Source organism: Poecile atricapillus, chromosome W, assembly GCF_030490865.1.
Source record: "Poecile atricapillus isolate bPoeAtr1 chromosome W, bPoeAtr1.hap1, whole genome shotgun sequence".
Classification (NCBI taxonomy): domain Eukaryota; kingdom Metazoa; phylum Chordata; class Aves; order Passeriformes; family Paridae; genus Poecile; species Poecile atricapillus.
In genome coordinates, this window is record NC_081288.1 from 41,931,912 (window position 1) to 41,952,049 (window position 20,138).

At 36.5% G+C, this 20,138-nt stretch overlaps 1 protein-coding gene across 3 annotated transcripts in view; it reads right to left on the reverse strand.

The window, feature by feature from the left end:
- LOC131592369 (fibroblast growth factor receptor substrate 2) overlaps positions 1 to 20,138 on the reverse strand; it is a 50,233-nt gene that overhangs the window by 9,193 nt on the left and 20,902 nt on the right. For all 3 annotated transcript variants that reach the window (XM_058863837.1, XM_058863836.1, XM_058863839.1), the window contains 5 exons: positions 9,423 to 9,528; positions 6,935 to 7,026; positions 4,902 to 5,088; positions 1,784 to 1,942; positions 799 to 962 (listed from right to left, as the gene is read on the reverse strand). In XM_058863837.1, the coding sequence (XP_058719820.1) occupies positions 799 to 962; positions 1,784 to 1,942; positions 4,902 to 5,088; positions 6,935 to 7,000 (576 nt within the window). In that variant the 5' untranslated portion in view covers positions 7,001 to 7,026; positions 9,423 to 9,528. The remainder of the gene's footprint in view (positions 1 to 798; positions 963 to 1,783; positions 1,943 to 4,901; positions 5,089 to 6,934; positions 7,027 to 9,422; positions 9,529 to 20,138) is intronic.

Here is a 20,138-nt window from a genome sequence, read left to right on the forward strand (position 1 = left end):
AATACAAGACAGACAGAACCATACTGAGGTAAGTCCAGTGGGGGGCCATGACTAGAGAGGAGCTGGAGCACATGACACGCAAGGAGAAAATGAGGACATCATCTTAGTCCCATTTTAAGACAAGGCAGGGAACCACCTAATAGCTGTTTTCAACTACCTAACAGATAAAGCAAAGACAGAGCCAGACCCTTTTTGGGGATGTTCAGCAAAAGGCCAAGGGACAGCCAACACCAGATGTAACAGGTAAAAATCTCATAACATATTAAAGAGAAATGATTTCACAGCAAAAGTGATTAAACACTGGAACACATGGCTGAGATTCTGTGGAATTCCTTTGTAGTATTCAAAACATGACCAGGACAAGGCTCTGTGCAGCTGTCTCCAACTTAAAACTCTGACCTAGACAAATGGAGATCCCTTCTAACCTAAATTATTCCATGAATTCTATTTGACAAATAGAAGACTTACATATAAAGAAGCTTTTTGACCAGGATCTCTCATTATAATGTACAATTACTCATGTTTAAAAATAATTACTGAAATTTTTGAAAAGAGTGTAACGCAAACACATACTGTCTGTATCTTTACTTTTTTATTAAATATTAATTCCTCAGCAAGCCATTCTATGAAGTATCATTTTAAAGAGGCTAGTCAAACACTTTTCTGAGGTAGTTAAAATACTGTAGGAATACATTACACCTGATACTGAGAAATGCAAGTGAAAGCCTACAGAATAATCATTAGAAAAATCTTAAGTGATGTAGAAGCTAAGTTGAACAAAGGGAAAAAAACACCCACTTGCTCCTCTGCTACAAGTAAAGGATGTGTTGATTCTTCACCGACAGAGGGGAGGCGTGCGCTGCCGACAGAAGGATGTCTGCTGGAAGGGTGTGATGAAGCATCTCCAAAAGACGGGTATCTGGGATAGCCATTGGGTAAACTTTGTGCATTGAACCCAGGAGCTGATTCAATTAGAAAATAACCAAAACCATATTAAAATAGAACATTTTACTGTATATGAATAAGATACTTTAGATATAAAGCCTAATTTTCAAAAGAGAAAGTAAAATATGTAAAACCATATTAAATATTCACAAAGCTCAAATTTGCTTGCAGGAAGGAAATGGAAAACAGAACAGCATCCCAGTATATACTAGAACACATTTCTGAAACAACCACTGAAAGTTAGGTGTATTACACACCCAGTAAACGCCCTCCAACTTCTCTTTCCCCCATTAACATCTCTCTCTCCCTGACAAGCAGAGACCCCCTACCTAAGCTTCCATTTCTCTGAAATCATCAATAAACTGGAATTCCTAGTTTCAAATACCAAGTCATCTGCCTGAGATTTCAAAAATACCAGAAAATCTTAGGTAAATACTTCACTCACCCATTCATCTACTCAGAGTAAAAGAAACATATTCCAAACTAACTGCACATGTGATTTAAACAGTATTATTTTCCCCTAATAAAAAGTTTGAAACATTGCCCTAAATTAACATTTCTCTGAAATGCTACAGGTAAAGCATGGTAATACATCATAAAGCAATTCAATAAGCATATTTGTAAGTGTTCTTATGCAACAACTAAGTTCCCAAAACTTTTTTCTTGAAGATAATCCTCAGCAATTACCTCAAGAGAATGCACTACTTGTAATTAGCCTCTTAGCTTTAAATTAGCTTTCCTTTTAATTACTTAAAGATTAAATTCAAATCAAATGCTGTTTTCAGCTAAGAACCACATTAAATTCAGGTATGTCATCTGACAGTAGAACCATCCTTACTGGTAGGTGTTCGAGGGGTTCTTGGTACTTCCAAATCAGTTTGATGATTATTCCTTTCTACTACTGGTTCTTCTACCACATTTATGCTATTATTCTGCATTATCTCTTGTAACATGTTAAACAGCTCTTCTGCCCGGGCACACTTAAAGGCAAAGATTCCTATAAACACACCAAAAAAAAAAAATCCTGTTACTCAGAAACATGCCTTAAAATATATATAACTTTAAAGAAATAGAACTGGAATCCACATAATGAATACCTGTTAAAGAAGCAAAAGTTTTATTGCACCAAAACACACAAAATTACTGTGACAACCTTTGAAGTGGTTATCTAATAGAAGAATAAGGTTCCCATGCACCAAAAGTTAAATTAGAACAGAAAACTGATTCAGCTAGGAGCAAAACTAGGTTTTGAGTGCTAAATGAGGGGGAAAAACCCAAGAATTTTCTTTTTCTTTTTTTTTTTTAAAGCTGATGAAAAGGATACCTGTTAAATAAATATATACTTAAAAAACATTAAATGAAATTACAGCAGTGTGACTGAGTTGTATTTCCTAAATCATATTTCTATTAAATTACTATAAAAATAAGATACCTGCACAACAGAAAAGGATTTAAACACTGGGTAAAAATTTAGTTTCTTTTAAGAAAACTAAAATGAAAAGCTAGTAAGACAAACTGTGTGGAACAGACAGTAACAAACTAATTGATTTAGGCTAAAGGATAGACACAGAACACAAAGTTAGCAGCAATACCATGTATTTTGTGTGTGTATTGTGCCACTTTGCCTTTGAACAGCAGGGAGTTTCCCAACTTACCCTCACCAGCAAAGTCGCAGCTTTGGATTATTCTTCCATTGAAAGCATGAAGTTAAAGTTGACACGCTTGTTAAACGTGGGTGAAGGTGCTCATTTTTTAAACTGAGTACTACAATCTTAAAACACTCTTTACTGAAAACTACCTACCTATAGAACCACTTCTGTAAGTGCAGTTATGTGAATGCACTGGCAATTACTATCATCATATATTCATTTAGGGATGCAGAGCTGTGACAGATCAGAACCACCAGAAATGCTTCACATGGCAGAAGTGCACACAACCCCAGCTGGGAATACCCCAAATGGGCTATGAGGAACAATAATAATATGAGCTACTAATAAGCAGCTGCTGCTCAGAATAAGCTTCATGTTTGCAACACTGCAGCTATAGAGATTCTACTATTACATGTCCCTGACCCTTAATCCAGCCACGTTTAATATTTTGTATATTTCTGAATACTTACACTGGATATTAAAATCTTAATGGACAAAAAAATTTTTAAAAAAGCTCCCAGCACGTTTCTGAGAAATTCAGCTGCCTTTAAATATATTCGTATTAAATACAATGTGATCTGTCACACAACATGGTGACATACCAGCTTTTCCAATTTATATTCAGAAATATCTGTTAGATGGGCCCCTAAGACATGTCTGCAAGGTTTTTAATTCCTAGTACAAACTCAATGATTCACCATCATTGCTTCTCACAACTTATCAATAGAAATAACTTGATATTAAAGGAAAAACAGAAAGAAAAATACTGACTAATGTAAGAAGTTTCTAGGCAGTACTCAGAGAATTCTCAAATGAAAAACTTCTTGGTCATCCCATGAAGTAAAGATGAAGTTTTGCAACTGTGCCCACAAAACCCACTGTGGGTCACAGGAACAATGTTCCATTGCAAAAGGGCAGCAGAGAACATTTTCTGACAGATTTCTTTGTCCTCAATATTTACAGTATTTTAATATTACATAAGGAAGGCAAGAAGCAAAAGAGGGAGGAAAGGGTTGCTGCTTACACAGCCTGCTTAATCTTGTTTGTAAAAAACAAAAAAGAAAAATTAGAAGGAAAGCAGAGATGCTAATTAGACTTGGTGTAAGATTTTGCAGACTTGCTAATAGACTGTAGAGAACTACCTTCAAATTAGTATTTTGAATTAAGTATTATTAGTACATTCAGAAGCAGTAAATTAAATCTGCAAAACCCATTAAAGTGATGATCTTCAAAACTTTAAAAAAAAGTTTATTACTTTAAGAATTATGAAAATTTAGTTTAGTATGGAGTATACTTCAATGTTTGAAAATATCTCCACTTCTCATTAGGAGATGAGCTGAGTGTGCCTTTTAGACTACCATTAAAAAAACCTGTCTTCCTTTACCTCTGCTTAGACAATGAATATTGACTAGGTTTATTTATGATCCAGTTCTGACTTTTTAACAGTGAAATTAAAAAACAAAACCTGCAATTTCTCAATGACTAAAATTATTGATAATAACACTGGTAAATGACAAAAATCCTAAAGAATGCTGGAACTTAATTTCAAAATATGAATGCATATGAATTCCAACTGCACACAGCTATTTCACAGTAGGAGGATGCAAAATGAGGCTGAGAGCTCAACAGAAACAGCTGTTTCCTTGGGGACTGCTGCAGGGAAGAGAGAAACACCTGGATGTTCTCAGAGGAAGCCAACCTTGGCCCAGGCAGGCATGGTCTGGGTACTGGAAAGGTAACCATGAAAGCCACTCAAAAAATAACTGAGCATAGCTGAAGTATATACACCTCATACAAAAACGTCAAAATTTGAGAATTATGTCATTGATATTATTGAAAGTGATATTTGCTTTAGGAAGAGAATGAAACACAGGTGTGTTTCTCAAGACAATAATAAGGTGGGGACGTCCTGTTCATATCAGTGCTCCAGGCTTTTAAAATCTTAAAAACAGAGAATTGTCTGAATTCTAAGGAGATTCCTCCACAGTTTCAGATTCTACTGCCTCCCCCTGGAAGTCAAGTCAGCTTCTGAGGTAGGACAATTTCCTTGTCAAAACCACCTCCTTAGATGACCAAAAGAATACTCACATAGAAGCTTGAAGTCCTCCAGACCTATAAATGCCAAAACCTACATGCAACCCAAATCCTCATTCTACCAGAAGACCATTCTTCATAAAGTAATTTTTTTCCAGAAACCACATTCACATACAGCACTATAGCCTTCACAACTCTTGCCAAAGCACTGGCAAATATCTTCCAACATCAAATAAACTTCCAAAAATGTTTATATGCAACATTTCCACATACCTTGTCCAGTTTGACACCTTCGACCGCTTTCAAAAGAGAAAAGATTTGAGTCATAGCCATAGCGACGGAGACAGAGGTAGTGCCATTTTACAGAGTCCCTTTTACGGGTGTACAAAATTAGTTCTGTATCTGTAAGTTCCATTATGCCAGAACCCAGTTCATTACCATCATCATCCACATTAATAACCTATAAAAAAGAAATTAAAAGCATTAGGTAATTACTCTTTTGAGAAACAACACCACTTTTAATAATCTTAATGCCTGACTGGTAAACTCCTTCTGTATTAGTTACAATCCTTGAAGTGAACATTTAAAAAAAACAAAAAAATAACTCAGCAAACTAGTTTCTGTGCTACCCTAACCCAGAATTTTAAAAATTCATAAAATACTTATTTAGAAACAATACAAATGAGGCTGCCTAACATTACTGTAAAATCTGATGAAAAATTTAAAGCAGAAGAGATCTGGAAGTTAAATATTTTTTTTTTTAAACTGGCTTTATGTACATATTCTAGTATTCCCACATGGATATGGCATACCTCAGATAATGGAATCTTTCAGAGCCCCATTTCTAAAAAAAAAAAAAAAAATATTTGCTTTGTCATATAACCCCACTTACAGTTGGGAAAAGGAATGAAAAAGGGTAAGTGGCTCCAAGATGTGAAGATTGGCTCCTTCGCATACATGTATAGCCTTACACTGTGCTGAATCACCCAACAGTTTTAGATATTTTGCTGCCTTTTAAAAGTCAACAAATAATTCAAATACCTTATAGTTATCTTGTGTGAAAAGATGTATATAAAGTTAAACTCTTGTTCTTTCTGCTTTTAAGCCAGTTTTGAGGCATCCTTTATAGAATTTGGACGGTATATATTTCCCTTCTATTTTACCTTACAATGCTGCTTTTAGTGCGATTCTTTCTTCATCAATAAAAAAGCTACCAAAAAAATTTCCCCACAGAATTAATGCTACTCCCTAAAATTATTCCCTAGAAATACATTTTCAACTTGAAATCTAGTCAATTGAAAAAAATTAAGAATTGTTTCATCCGCCTGTGAGGCTTATGCCCATTTTCCTCATTTTGTAGATTACATTCATTCGTCTCTCCCTCCCCCACCTCCCCAGCCCCGCTGCTAAACAAACAATAGAGAAATCTACAAGGAGAAAAATAGGAACTAGTTACACAAAGTGATGCATAAAGAGCAGGAAAACAGAAAAATATTTTATTTTTCTGCTTTCTTAACTGATAATATTAAACATTTCAATAAATTCCCATGGCTGTAAAGCTCACTTCATTGCTGCCCTCAGGCAGTATGTGAATCAATTTTCATTATGGAAGCATTACATTCCTTTGTCAACTCACAGAGACAGTTTGGAGCACAGAAGCAAATCTGACTTATGTGACCTATGCAAAGGTATGTTGACTTACAGTCACTGAATTCAGCTGCTTCATGCTTAGCACGTCAAGCACACGAACGAGTGTTTGCAAGCTTATAAATTCCAGAGATATACGAGACATAAGGGCACTTAGAAATAAAATTTCTCCACATAAAGGACAAAAGTTTTCAAAATGCATAATCAATAGTGATCTTCAAGTAAAATCAGCAGTCTTGAAATTTTCTATTCATGACCCCACATTCAGGTTCATAATCACACTTCCCCAAAAGCTATTTATATTCCCTTATGCTAAGGACTCCTTTCCTAACTTAACCTTCCAAAGGCAACAATATTTACTTGGGCTCTACCAACTGAAATGGAGGTGGATGAGAATCACAAGACTTCTTCCCTTTCCTAAAGATCAAAACTCTCCTAAAAAGCCTACCCTGTCTACAGAATTCCTGTCACCGCTGATAAGAGAGGGTTTCTCAAAGGTGCAAGAGAAACCTGTAGCTACAGGCACCTGCAACTCTGCAATGTTTCAGCTGTGTAGAAATTTACACTCAATTTTCATTACTTTTTTTTTTTAATCACAGACCTAGTCTGTAAGAAAAAAAAAACAAAATAGTTCACAGCACATCACACCAGCTGCATACCTTAAACTTGTTTCGTTGGTTATCTGGGACAGTTTCTTTATCTGGACAGCTACAACAGCTACCCATGACTTCTTTAGAAGACCATCTGATCTCTAAAGGAGAAAAAAAACCCAACCAACAAAATGATCATTTAGTTGAAGTAAAAATGAAGTAACATCAACAAACAACTCAATGCAAATTACTCTGACATACAATTCTTCATGATGAATCTTCCAGTCACATGTAATAAAAAAATCAACATAGATACTACAAATATGATAGTTAATTTAGATTTGATAGTATGAAGTGGCAACACTGAGCTGGTGAAGTCCTACCAATAACTCAACTTGAGGTTACTACCAAACAGACTCATTTGATTTCTCACCTTAATTCCCATGGTAGCAGCTTGGGGGAAAACAAAACCCAGCCACTTACAGTGTGAGATTTTCACCTCAGGCTTTTACACAAGGCTGCTATCTGGATTCCAGTTCCATCTAAATGAGCACTCCCCGATTCAGGAGCACCGCACTAGAGATGCCCCTAGAAGCTCTGGGCTGTAGCAGGTTACCAGGCACAGGCAACACAAAGAGCCCATATGGCAATCCTGAAAGGTTGCCCTGGCTTTGGCAGCTCCAGGGTGGAGGCGTTCAGGCCTGCAGGCAGCCCTGTGCTGGCAGCCACGCAGTGAGGCTCTGTGCTTCCAATTTTGAATACTTCCCATATTGCAGTGTATATCAAACTATGTAATCAAAGATAAGGGAAGGGAAAAAACCCACATTCAACACAAATATTTTAAAACTTGGGTATTTTTTTTATTTCTATTAAGTTCCATTTGGATTAAATTGTGTTACACATTTGTTTAAAAATCGTAAAATATTCAAGTAACACTGAACAGCATGGCTAAAGTAAAGAAACAAAAACTAAACACCTTGATATTTTTGGTATTTTCATTTAAAGATTTCTGTGTGTATGACAGAACTTTCACAAACCAGTATGATAAAATATTAACAGAATGAAGTCAAGCAACTTGCTGTTTGACCCTCTATCACCATGAAAAAGGGGTTAAGTCTCATATTTCTTAAATACAAGAAAGTCTGACAAAAGAAAACTTAACCTATTTACATCATATTTATACTAGATAAGAAGTAAAATTTCCAGTACACAAATGAAAAATGGGGCAAAATCCTGGAAGAGAGCTATTAAGTCAACAAATGATACAACATTAGAAATCAAGAAGAAAGGAGACTGAATGGCTTGATAAGTTTTCCTGACTAGAGGGAAAAAAATCCAGTGTCATCTCAAGAAAACCATTACTTGGTTTCTAGATAGGCATTTGTATCAGCATGCAGCAGTAGTATCCATGTAGCACTTCAGTCTGCTAAGGGATAAGGTGCAAAGAATACAATGAAAAGCAGCTAACTCTTCCACTTTTCTTGATAAGAAAAGCCACTCAAAAGAGATACTCCTACTCTAGAGATTGTATCAATCAGCCACCAAGAACCCCCTGCAGAGGTAACAACACTGCTCCAATTAATCCAGTCATAAAGAACCAAAATACCAGTCACCTAACCAAAATCATAGATTCTTTAATGTCATTTCTGGCCATAACATAAAAACATGCATTATATTGACAAAGGTTTTTTCCCCAACTCAAAATGAAACTGGGGGTTACTTGTTTGCTTCTACTGCTGCAGAGAGAAGCTATGCTACACACAACAATTTTTTTTTTTTTTTTCATTGTGAAGTTTTGAAATTTTTATAGTAGCAGAAGTCATAGTAGTAGTAGTTGTTCCTCTTCTATTTAGAAAGGGAGATACAGGTAATAACACCTGTTCCTGGTTTCCTGCTCTGGCACCCCTCAGTGCACCACTACAGTAATGTTCAGATGTTGTTCTTGTCAGGCTACTGCCACTGTGCTATTTAGCCTGAGAATCCCCTGCTATGAAGAGCAACAGGTGACAACAGCCTCAATGCAGATTAACAGTGAACACTCTGGTCCATACAACATAGTTGCATATGCCTCTAGCAGCCTTCAGGCACAAATGCATGCATTTAAGGCCCAGACTTAGACCTCCTCTGATGTTTTGCAGTGCAAACAGAACTACTTAGTTGCATGCTGTTAGTATCAGACTTTCTATGCATTCAGCATGAAATACTGATCAAGTCTGTTGAAGACACAGCCTGCTTCTTTAAAAAAAAACTTATTAAAAAACCCAGAACTTAAAATGCAAAGCACTTTGGAGAAAAAAAAAAAAAAATCACTGGAGTTGCAAGAAGAAAGCTGTAGTATATGAAGATATTTGAAGGACAGCCTCTGTACAACAGGAACAACAAAGAAACGGTATGTAATCAAGAATCATACAGGCTTTTTATTTTGTCTCAAGTATGTTCTAAGATTGATATTTTGGAAAACCAAGAACTGAAATGCTGCTTCAAAAGGAGATGTGAACCTAGGCTATGAGGAAGAAATTGAACAGGTAGGGAGCTGTCAGAATTAAAAACCACTCACCTAGATTTGGCCATTAATACTCCCAGCCTCTGCTGCAGCATCAGGGCTTCTGTCATACTCAAAGTGTCATGCTGTCTTGTCACAGAACTAATCATTGGACCTAGAACTAGAAGGGTACATAAAAATGTCAAACTTTTTTCTTGCTTTTAAGATGCCAGTTAGTAAATTAACAAAAATACATGCTTTTGTTTATAATTATTTTGTGACTATTATGTCAAGCAAGGTCTTCATGATGTTTTAGATGACTGATGTCTGAGTTGCCCTGGCATTCCAAAGCCTTGAAAGAAAACCCAGCATTCGTTTCTGCAGCATAGCCTGTCACACTGGGGACTCCATTCATTCTCCACTCACTGCATACCCAATTCAGTGTGGAAATGACAGATGTGAAGCTCCCATTATCCTCAGTGCATACCAACCCAACCCAACTCAAACCACAGTGGACAAACAGAAGAACATGTACAAATCACTCTATTTAACTCCCTCTTGCTTATCCTACTGAACATACACAAATGCTGACCTGTATGGCTAACATATCACCCTTTCTCTGCTTCCCTCATGATTCTTGCTCCATGACATCAACCATAAATTGCTTGCTTTTACTCCCCCACCTCCTGGATTATTCTCACACTAGCTATCCACTCACATTTAACACTAAAAGCTAATTGCTGTTCCCATCACAGTAACAGCTGGCAGTCTCTGTTCACTGTTTGCAAAATTGCCGAACAAGCACTTGATGTTTCCTTTGATGCTGTTTATTAAACTCAATAAAAGTGCTAATTTCTCAGAATAATACTTCATTATTAGTCTTCCTTAACAGTCTTTCAGAATGTCTATGCAAACTTCTTTGAGACCACTGCAGCTTTGCTTATAAATTTTTTGCTGCAATTCTTTGTATTCATCAGCTGCCCCCTGTGTTGCCCCTGCATTAAAATCATCTTGGCAAACCAAAGCACTCTGCATTTTTTGCATAATATCACATCCAATTTCATCCTAGGTCCTAGGCATGACTATACCAGTTGCAGAACCCTCTTAATTGTGAGGGGATTGAGCAAGAGATTACCAGAAATTCAACACCAGCAAATGCAAAAATAACACTCCTAGCAAAGGAGCTGTATCTGTTAGGAAAGATCAGTCACACAGTCATGCAGTCCAATGGAAACTCTAGCTGGACAGCTATCATAAAGCAAACGAAACATAACTGTTTGGAAAGACTTTAAAGCGCCAAACCAAAAATACAATTCTATTGTATGAATCCATAGTGCAGTACATCCACAGATGTAGTAATGTATGCCATCAGGCCTCTGCTTTTACTCTGTCAAAAAAACGACAGAGTAAAAGCAGAAATATGCTTCTTAGATGGCTCAGCCTGAAAAAAGAGAGCACACATAGCAGAAAATATGGGTACAAAATTACAGGAGACAAGGAGAAGATAAATAAAGCACAATTATTTTCAAAATGCAACCATTAGGAAACAGCAGTTGACATTATTAAAGGAGGGTTCAAACACACAAAAATTCATTTTTGCACATAGTCTGTAGCTAAACTTTGTGACCTGCAATGTCTTGTGGGAATGAGTTCCAAAATTTTAAAGATTCAGAAAGTAATTGGACAAATGCAAGCTCCATGAAGAACTTTTAAAACCCAAAGCTGTTGTATCTGGCTCTAAAAGTCTCTAAGGTGCATACTTAGAAGGGTCTTAAGGAATGATCATAAAATGTTCCTTCTTATTGCTCCCTTCCCTACATATTTACTGCTGGCTATCAATTTACTACTTACTGTCAGAACAAGATACTGGACAAACTGATACTTGAAGTGGGACCCAATATAGCCATTCCAATTAGCATACATGGATTACATCAACTCAGCATAAATTTGTGAACGCTCTGCCATAAGACATTAAAAAAAAGAAATAAATAACAACTTAACTTGAAACTAAACCCTAGATTTTACAAAGGTACTTTTCAAAAAGTAAACTTATTGAACTGCTTGACAGAGATGCACTTTTGCATACAGTTGTGTACCTATCCCTCTGCAAGCTCAAGCTTTGGTTATAGGATGGCCCTATCCAATCTAGCTGGTATGATTAAACTGCGATTTTGGTCAGGTTAGATTTCTGATGGCTTGGCATACCAAACCAGCTAGCAGAGAGTCTGGGAAGTGCCAGAGCCCGCTGGGGACAGAATCACAGCCTTAGTCACATCTACCCAGTTTTCAGAAAAATTAGCCACTTCACAACTGGGATTGAAGTTTACCATATTGCCTGCTAAAATTTTCAGAACAGGAGAATGGAAAGAGGGAGCAGAAAACCTGATCCACCCACCCTGGTGAAATCTTAGGAGATAATCATGAGAAAAATAATTAAAATTAAAATGTTCATAGGCAAGCTATCCTAATGCAGTTATGCTTGCACTGGTCTTTACCTTGGTCTTTTTCTAGCACAGTTTTAAACCTTTTACATGGTTAGGCTACCTAAAGTAGACTAGCCTATTTCAGTTGCCTAAGAATGATTATTAAACAATCTAAACAGAGTTTTATAATTAAAGAAAGCACACAAACTTGCAGCACCTAACTTCTTTTAAATGTAAAGCATTAACAAAATTCTCCAAACAGTTGCTTGCAATTACAAATTGCCTATTTACAGTCCGGGACTTTCTTAAATTTTCCCAGATTGCAAAACATTTACCCAAACTTAAACACACAAGAAGAAGTAGACATTTCCACAGTCACAACCCTAAGTTATGTCTACAATGTCAAATTTAGTAGCTATAATTTCCCATTCACAAACTATCAGTGGTGGTTGGGTGCAGTCATGCAAGGAGGAGGAAAGGGATGGAGAGTATTTTCTGTTTCTCCCCAGCACATTCATTACTGCATTGCAAGGGAAAAATCCCAGGCAAGACAAACCAGGACCAGCACTCATCTAAACCTGCTGTAACTTCACTAAGATGTATACTTGGCTTTGTGAATTAAAAACAGACTAAGCAGGGCCAACAAGTTATGCTAATCTCTCAGAAGTCGAGGAACACAAGGCATCAGTGTAAACAAGAGCAGATACTTTAAAAAGAACAACACAGTCAAAAGTTTGTAGGTACTCTAACATTTGCAATTCTGCAGCCTCCCCAGGCTGGGACTGATCCGAACAAGGCGTGTGCTCCCTTTGCGCAAAAAGGACATGTGGACATGCTGCTATCATACTCCTCATTTGCTCATAGTGACCCCATTAAAGTCAGCTCATGGTTGCAAAGCTGATCTAAAAGCTGGTTTTAACTTAGTTCTGTGTGCTCTGGTTGCAGAATCAAACATTAACTTCAGGTGATATATTCGCTTTATAATTCCCAAAAGGAAAAAAAAAAAAAAAAAAAAAATCTGTACATCAGCAAAAACTGACTTGAATGTTTGGAGACACAACAGACAAAAGATGTGCCAAAGCTGGAATGTTCTCCCATGGAAACACAGGGTTTAATGGCATATGAGTGTTCAGAAGTACAGGGAGAACCCATGAGAAATAATACAGCAAAAGAAGCACAAAATGTTCTCCTTGCCTGCCTACGCCTGCCACCATCATTCAAACCTACTCATCTTCTTTCAGGTGTTCTGGAAGGCTCTTGCCTTGCACAGTCTGACAAACAACAATGTAACAACAATTCACACCCAAGAAGCAAATGCGTTTTGGGAAGAAGGCGTTTTAATAGCAAAGCAAACTGAACTAAGGTCAGACATAGTCCTTGCCCTTCATCCACTTGGCAACAATTACTAAGAAAATTAATTTTGAAGATGCCTCCGTACCTTAGAAGGATGAAAAAAGAGTACTAACAAACCATAACAGAGTTAAAAACTACAACGAAGGAGATCCAAGAAGAAACTAAACATGCTGAGAAAGAGTTTGGTGCCGCTGGCTGCAATTAGGGAAAACAAAGTATGAAGGGTTGAGGTGAAGTTGCAGAATCTAGTTTATAACTTTGCTTATGCTAACAGGTGAAGTTTTCCCTCAATATTTTTATTAAATGAGCATGTTGTCAGACTTATGATTAAAACACAGCAATAAATGTACACTCCTTTTCTCTCTTTAGCCCTTTACAAAGGAAAAAAACAAAAACAAAACAACAAAACTGACAGAACCCAAGCTAAACTGTAAAAGCTTTCTGTCTCCAATGAAAACAAAATTATTGCAACCACACACCAGCTCGAGCAGACCAGCTTGCCATTTCAGTGCAGTGCCCTCAGAGCCCTCTTTGAACACGCCTTGAGGAGGCTGATGCAGATCACACCAGAACTCGCCCTCTCAGCAGCATTCCTTTGCCGGCACCTTCTGCTGCTGCCAACTGCCTGCTCCTCAAACTCACAGGAGACTTTCTTTTTTTCCTTACTCTTGCCTTAACACTCAGATCACTTCACAGCTTGACTTGTTTTGCTATATATGTTTCCACATATTTAGATTCAAAATGAACAGCAACTTTTTTTCATATCTATTAGTGCTATATAAAAACACCCAATATAATTTAATAAAACTAAAATGAAATAAAATGAAACATCAGGAAAAGCAAACTTGGATCCTTGTTGTTTGTTTAAATTCAGAACTAGCAACTAAGCTTAAAAAGTCATTATGCAAAAATTTGAAATGGTATGCTATTATGAAATTGATTCTCTACAGTTCTCATTAAAAGTTATCATTTCAGCAAAATGCCCAAATTTAGGTGAGATAGTTAAACATTCAAAAGAACACTGTTCAACAGTAATTCCTTAAAAAAACATGCTGGTTCTGACAGAAAAGCTCTTATATTCACCACAATTACCACAGAAGTGAAGATTAAAGACCAGGTCAAATAGCTGAGCTAAGATGAGCAGAGAGAGAACTGCAGCAGTCAGAGCAATGTTGTGCCAACACTAAATACTTTGTGGCGTTTAAGAACAATTTATGTAACACCAATCCTACACCTCTCCACTTTGCTCTAGCAATGACATTCTAAGAACAGCATTCCCTTATCCTGAGGTGTGGTACCCCCATACTTTGGCCCGTCCCAAAGCAATATAAGGGGTAATCACCCATCAGGTACTAGGTTGGTACAACTGTTCTATTCAACAATGCACACAGACACACATACACATAGAGCCATAAATGGAGTTTCAAATTTTCATCTCAGAACATTTTGAAAACTCTAGGTCTTTAATGAACACGAATCTTGAACAGGAGCACAAATCTGTTTGCTTCACCATCCCCATTAATCCCTCTGAGGATGTGGGACATTGTTGCTTGTTCTACTCTTTAATCGCTCTCCAAAAAATGAGCCTCTTACTCTAAACTTCCAGAGAAACAAGACTTGTGTTTTACTTGGTATCATTTTTAAAACAACTTACACACATACAAATATTTTTCAATTTCTTAGTAAAAACAATTTCTCCAGATCCACACCACCATATTGTTTTCTGTGAATGTCTGCCAGATTAACTGAATCCTTTTAAAAGAAATAGCAGAACATCAAACTCCAAACCATGACATTAGGTTAAAAAAGCAAGCATTATAAATTATTTTACTCTTGGAAAATGTGACTCTCTTTTAAAACATTCTCTAGGGAATAGCATATACTGAAAGCATCATTTTTACACAACAATATACCAAGAGAAATGGGACTGAAGTTTTAAAAGCTGTGCTATGGAAATGCTTTTTGGATACAGGATCAAGGAGTAAGGCAAAGAGATGGGAAAATATAGTGGAAGGCTACAATAATTAAGTAATGGGGCTGAGGAAGAAGAGAGAATCTAGTTTAATTCTTGAAAAGAAAGCCTGACTTGAAATTGTTTAAATAGTGAGTCAGTTCTCCAATACTGAACCACAAATGCCTCCTACAACTTGAGGCCTGCAGCTCTTGCCAAGTTTTCAAAGTCAGTAAAGTGCCAAATCTTGTAATTAGGTAAATGGCATTGAGTTTATATTTTGTAATATTTTAATCTTTGAAATATTGTTTGTTCAAACATTTCAGGGAGGGTTAAGTTCTGCTTTTATGTTTTTGACATGTTTTACAAACAATTTTCTCATACATTAATAGAAACAACTCTGGAAAGCCTACAAGGTCTTTCTTACTGAAATGTTAAGCAGATTCAGTAAGCAGTTATCAAAACTGAGACCATACCACTGTGTATTTATTACAATAAATAAATAAATAGAATATGTATATAATTTCAGTATGTATTCTCAATATGTACCCTTCTTCATCTGTCCATTGTTGCACTATCAGCAAGTTCTTAGGACTCGGATACAAGGAATCTGGCCTTACCTGAACATCAAGCTTTTATATATGGTTTTTATTTCTCAGAAAACTGACAACCGAATCCTCCCAAGATCTCATTAAAGCTATTAAAAAATAGCTTGCCTTCTTTATTTACAGTTTTTCCATTTTCCACACAGAACTCTTCCCATCTCTTTTGAAAGGCTCACAATTTTCTTAGTTCTGTTTACATATTTCCTCAGGTGCTTCTTGTACATTTTTTTCTTCCCACTTTAAGGAGACACTCTAATAATCATTTAAACTTAGCTACCCCATGGCCCCAAATCGTTACATAAAAGGGAAAGTTTAACAACAGCTAGTTACACCTCTAAATTAAAATTATGCAGATTGGTCACTGAAGTAAAATCCAGTCTTAGGGTATCTTTTGTCACTACTGAACTGCATCTGCCAAAATTAGGTTTAAATTAAACTTATTTTCTTTGTATTCTAAGTGAAGAAGCACATAAAAACATTTAGTTAATGTGACTGATCTGCTAAATCATGGTAACTTGATTGCATAGATGTCTGTGCTTTGGGCTACACCAACTCATTAAAATTCTGATTATTAGGATGCGCACAGCAGATTTAAGTAAAACCCAGTTATAATCGCATTTCTGCATCTAAGCAATTATTTTCTTCTTTTCATTGTTGAATCTCTCACAGTCAATTTTATGTAATTAAATAACTATGTCTTTGAGTACTCCTTTGGTAGTGATTTAACACCCTTCCCCATTAGTCTAGTTGATCCATGCCCTAAAAATTATTTTCCTATTTGAGATGGAAGCTACTAAAAACTAGTTTGATCTACCTGTACAATGGAGAGCAAAGTTTCATTAAGCAAAACCTTTATTCATAGTCCTCTAAAATAAACACACCTAAAAGGTCCACTTCCTTACATTAAAAAGCTCCATGTAATTTCTTATGAAATGTGTCCTTCTTGATCACTGCTGAAACACTACAGGAATATCTTTAGGAATAACTACTTTATTAGCCTAGTTCTCTCAATACAGAGCCCTACAAAGCTTTATTCTGTTGTGGATGATTTGCATCACATTTGACAACTGCTGTTCAATGTTCAGATCAGGCACCATTTTGTTCTAACAAAGAATAAACGTACCTTTTTATAGAATCCATATTGTCTGCTTTGTATAGCTGTCCTTTTACTATTTTAAAAAGCTATAAAAGTAATATATTTGGGGAATATGTATCAACAGAAATGTAGATGTCAGTGTGTGCATGTGCATGTCAATATCTACACACCTGAACAAGGAGCAGGACAAAGATTAAAGCTTAGTCCACCCTGATAAGGAAAAACACCATTCCCACAGGAGTGCTCCCAGAAGCATGGCCTGATCAGAACACTCACCAGTGGAAGAGCCTGCAGCCTAACACAAGTTTGCATCTCATAGTGTATATTGTTCCTTTTCCTGTTACCACATCCCCAAAACAGAGTACTGATACACATTTAAGACATATGAACTAAATGAAACAGAAAACTAACAGATGCCCCTCCTATAACTCATGGAAGTTGAAGGTTAAGAAAAGTGTATCACAACATCTCATGATGAGTAAAACACATAAAAGACCATGCAAAAATCATTTTGACATTAACAGTCAATAAAGATGCCAGAGATGTCATTAAGATTTTACAGCTTTTTTTCCTGTCCTGTGTTACTCACAAGGGACCTTGGCTAAACCACCTGGGCACAAGTCTGGCTGCATGGTGAGCAAATGGACACAAGAGTGCAAGCAAATTAAATGTGACAGAGAATGCATCTCAGATAATTTGAAGATCAGAGAAACAAATATCACCTTGCCCTACCACAGGATCTTGCACTAAATTTTGTTATGCCACTCTTCCTAAAAAGATAAAAACAAAACTAAATCTCTGATTCCTATGGTAAAATTACCATCATAGAACCACTGGTTTTATTACAAAGTTAGCCTGAGTAACCATTTGCTCTCTTTTACTTTTCAACGTAATGAATTGTAATATAAGAACACACGTATGGCTTGCAAACCCAGTCACTATTTGGAATTCCTCAATTCCATCAGATGTGAACCTCATTATTTGCTACTATTTACATAATTAATTTTTTTCCCCTATGTCACCTATTTGAGTTTCTATTACCAACTCTATTTCCTGGAAGAGTATGGCCTGGGATGACAGGTTTTGAGATGGAGGAAAAAGGAAGAAAAAAAAAAATAAATCTGATTTTCTTCTTCTTTTTCTAAAATTTAACTCTTCCCAAGACATTGCTGCAGCTTCATCTTCAGGCACTTTACTGTCCCATATATTTAGATTGAAAGACTGTTTGTACAGTGAAGGTGCCAATTTTGAAGACATAACATTTCAAACAAAACACAGCTTTCCTCACCTGAGAGAAATAATAAATATATACACATTAGAATTGTATCTATATATGTTTTGTATATATATGTATACATTTCTATTTAAACAAGTCTTTCCATAAGATTCCTTCTATTAACAAGTCTGAATAAGTATCATTTAGAAAATTTCTGTGGGAGGATTTTAGGATTAAACTGTCAACTTTGAGTGTCACATGACATTCAGAAGCACTGGTACATTCAATTACACAGAAAAATTATATTCACTGTCTTGTATAGAAATTATCTCCTACTGTCATAAGTGGCAGATATTTAAGGACAAAAAGCAACCTTTTTGGATTTTCATTTTCATAACACATGCATGTTTTCTAATCAACAACTATGATGCCTGAATGTATGCACTACATGCTCTCACAAAGCAGTCATATCCAAGATTTGAATTCCTAAGTACCTATGAAGACTGAATAAACAAGAGTGACACAACTCAGTTTAAAAAAAAAAAAAACCCTCCCAAGTAGAAGGCTTAAAGAAGTGCCCTGAACTTTCCCGGCGAAGGCACAGTAGCCTTAAGTTTCAGCCTCAGACAAACCTCAAACACCTTCTCTTCTGCTTGGCCACAGGGAATTCCAAGCACTGCAGAGTGTCAAATATCACCTGAAACACTGTAGCCCTCACAGCCTCCAAACAGATGTTTTGTTTCTCTATGACTGCATTTAGCGGTGTGCTCTACATAGGAGCTCACACTGGCTATTATGTTACTGTATTATTTTGTGACTCAATCTTTTGTGCTGTAAATTTCTTTAACTTCAAGATAATAAGAGGCTGACGTAGTTTAAAATACCGCACTAAAATTCCAAACACTTTTGCATACAGAAAATAAACTGGTTTGATTTATAGCTAGCATGAACAAGCTTTCCCTTGCCCATCCATTTTGTTAGCATCTGATGGCTCTATTGAATGCCCATTCTCTCTCAAAAAGAATTGATTCTAGAAACTGCTTAAGATGCCAAAACTTTACTGCTATTACTAACCATGACTACATCAAAGCAGCACTCACAGCACTCTGAAAATGCTATCAATTACACAACAGGGTCTTGTCATTACTTGGGACTGAAGTCTCCAAAATTTATCCTTCACAGCTACACAGTTTGTGCTTTTTTCTGATGAACTTTCACAGTGGGAAACATATACATCTGAAGTCAGGGGGGCCACTATGTGTAGAGTACACTACATTAATTCTTCATATTTATATGATACTCTTTTTCACAAATCACTACTCAAACTGTACAGTAATAGCACACTCTCATTACTGTATGCCTGCTATTTAATGGATAGTGAATAGTACCTCCTGGCAGAGCACATTAGCTTATACGGTCCAAACAGTAGCTCTGCTGTTAATTTTTTTATTATTAAACTTCAAAAAGGCCTTGCAAACAAGAAACCAAAACAAATGCAATACTGATGCTCTAAAAACCCTGCAGACCTCCATGTGAGCTGACATTTCTGAGGGAGTGTTGGCTAAAGCAGACAAGTTGTCTCCTTGATGAAGAGTCCCTACTCATAAGTTAGCCACCATCTCCTGAACCAGCAATCCTCAAACTGAAGCTCGCAATCTCAAGGTTCATTCCATCTTCCCATTCCTCCTATTCCCCCCTGCAGTTCAAGCAGCTCTTTGCAGGAGGCAATGGAGAACTGCAAAGGGATAAACTGACTTATGTTCCTCCTCCAGCGAATACATCTCTATCTAAATGTATGTAAAAAACCATTTATTGCTACTAAGAAATAAAATACAAAATAATAATAAAACCCCATACCCACATGAATTCCAGCTATCTCAGGTTTTTCTTTCTATAAATATCTTTTCAGTTACCCACCATCCAAACATCAGCAAGTCACTCATAACTCATAATTGCTCTGGGTTAAAAATAATCATTGTTTTCCTTGCTTAGCTATTTTTTAACCTGGACCAGCTTCCTGATCAGGTTCACCACATGAACACTGAAACGCAAGTCAGGGGCTGGCACTGTTTACACTGACAGCACCACAAAGAGAAATGCTCTTTGAAACCAAGCCTACAGATACATCTTATGTATCTGTATTAACT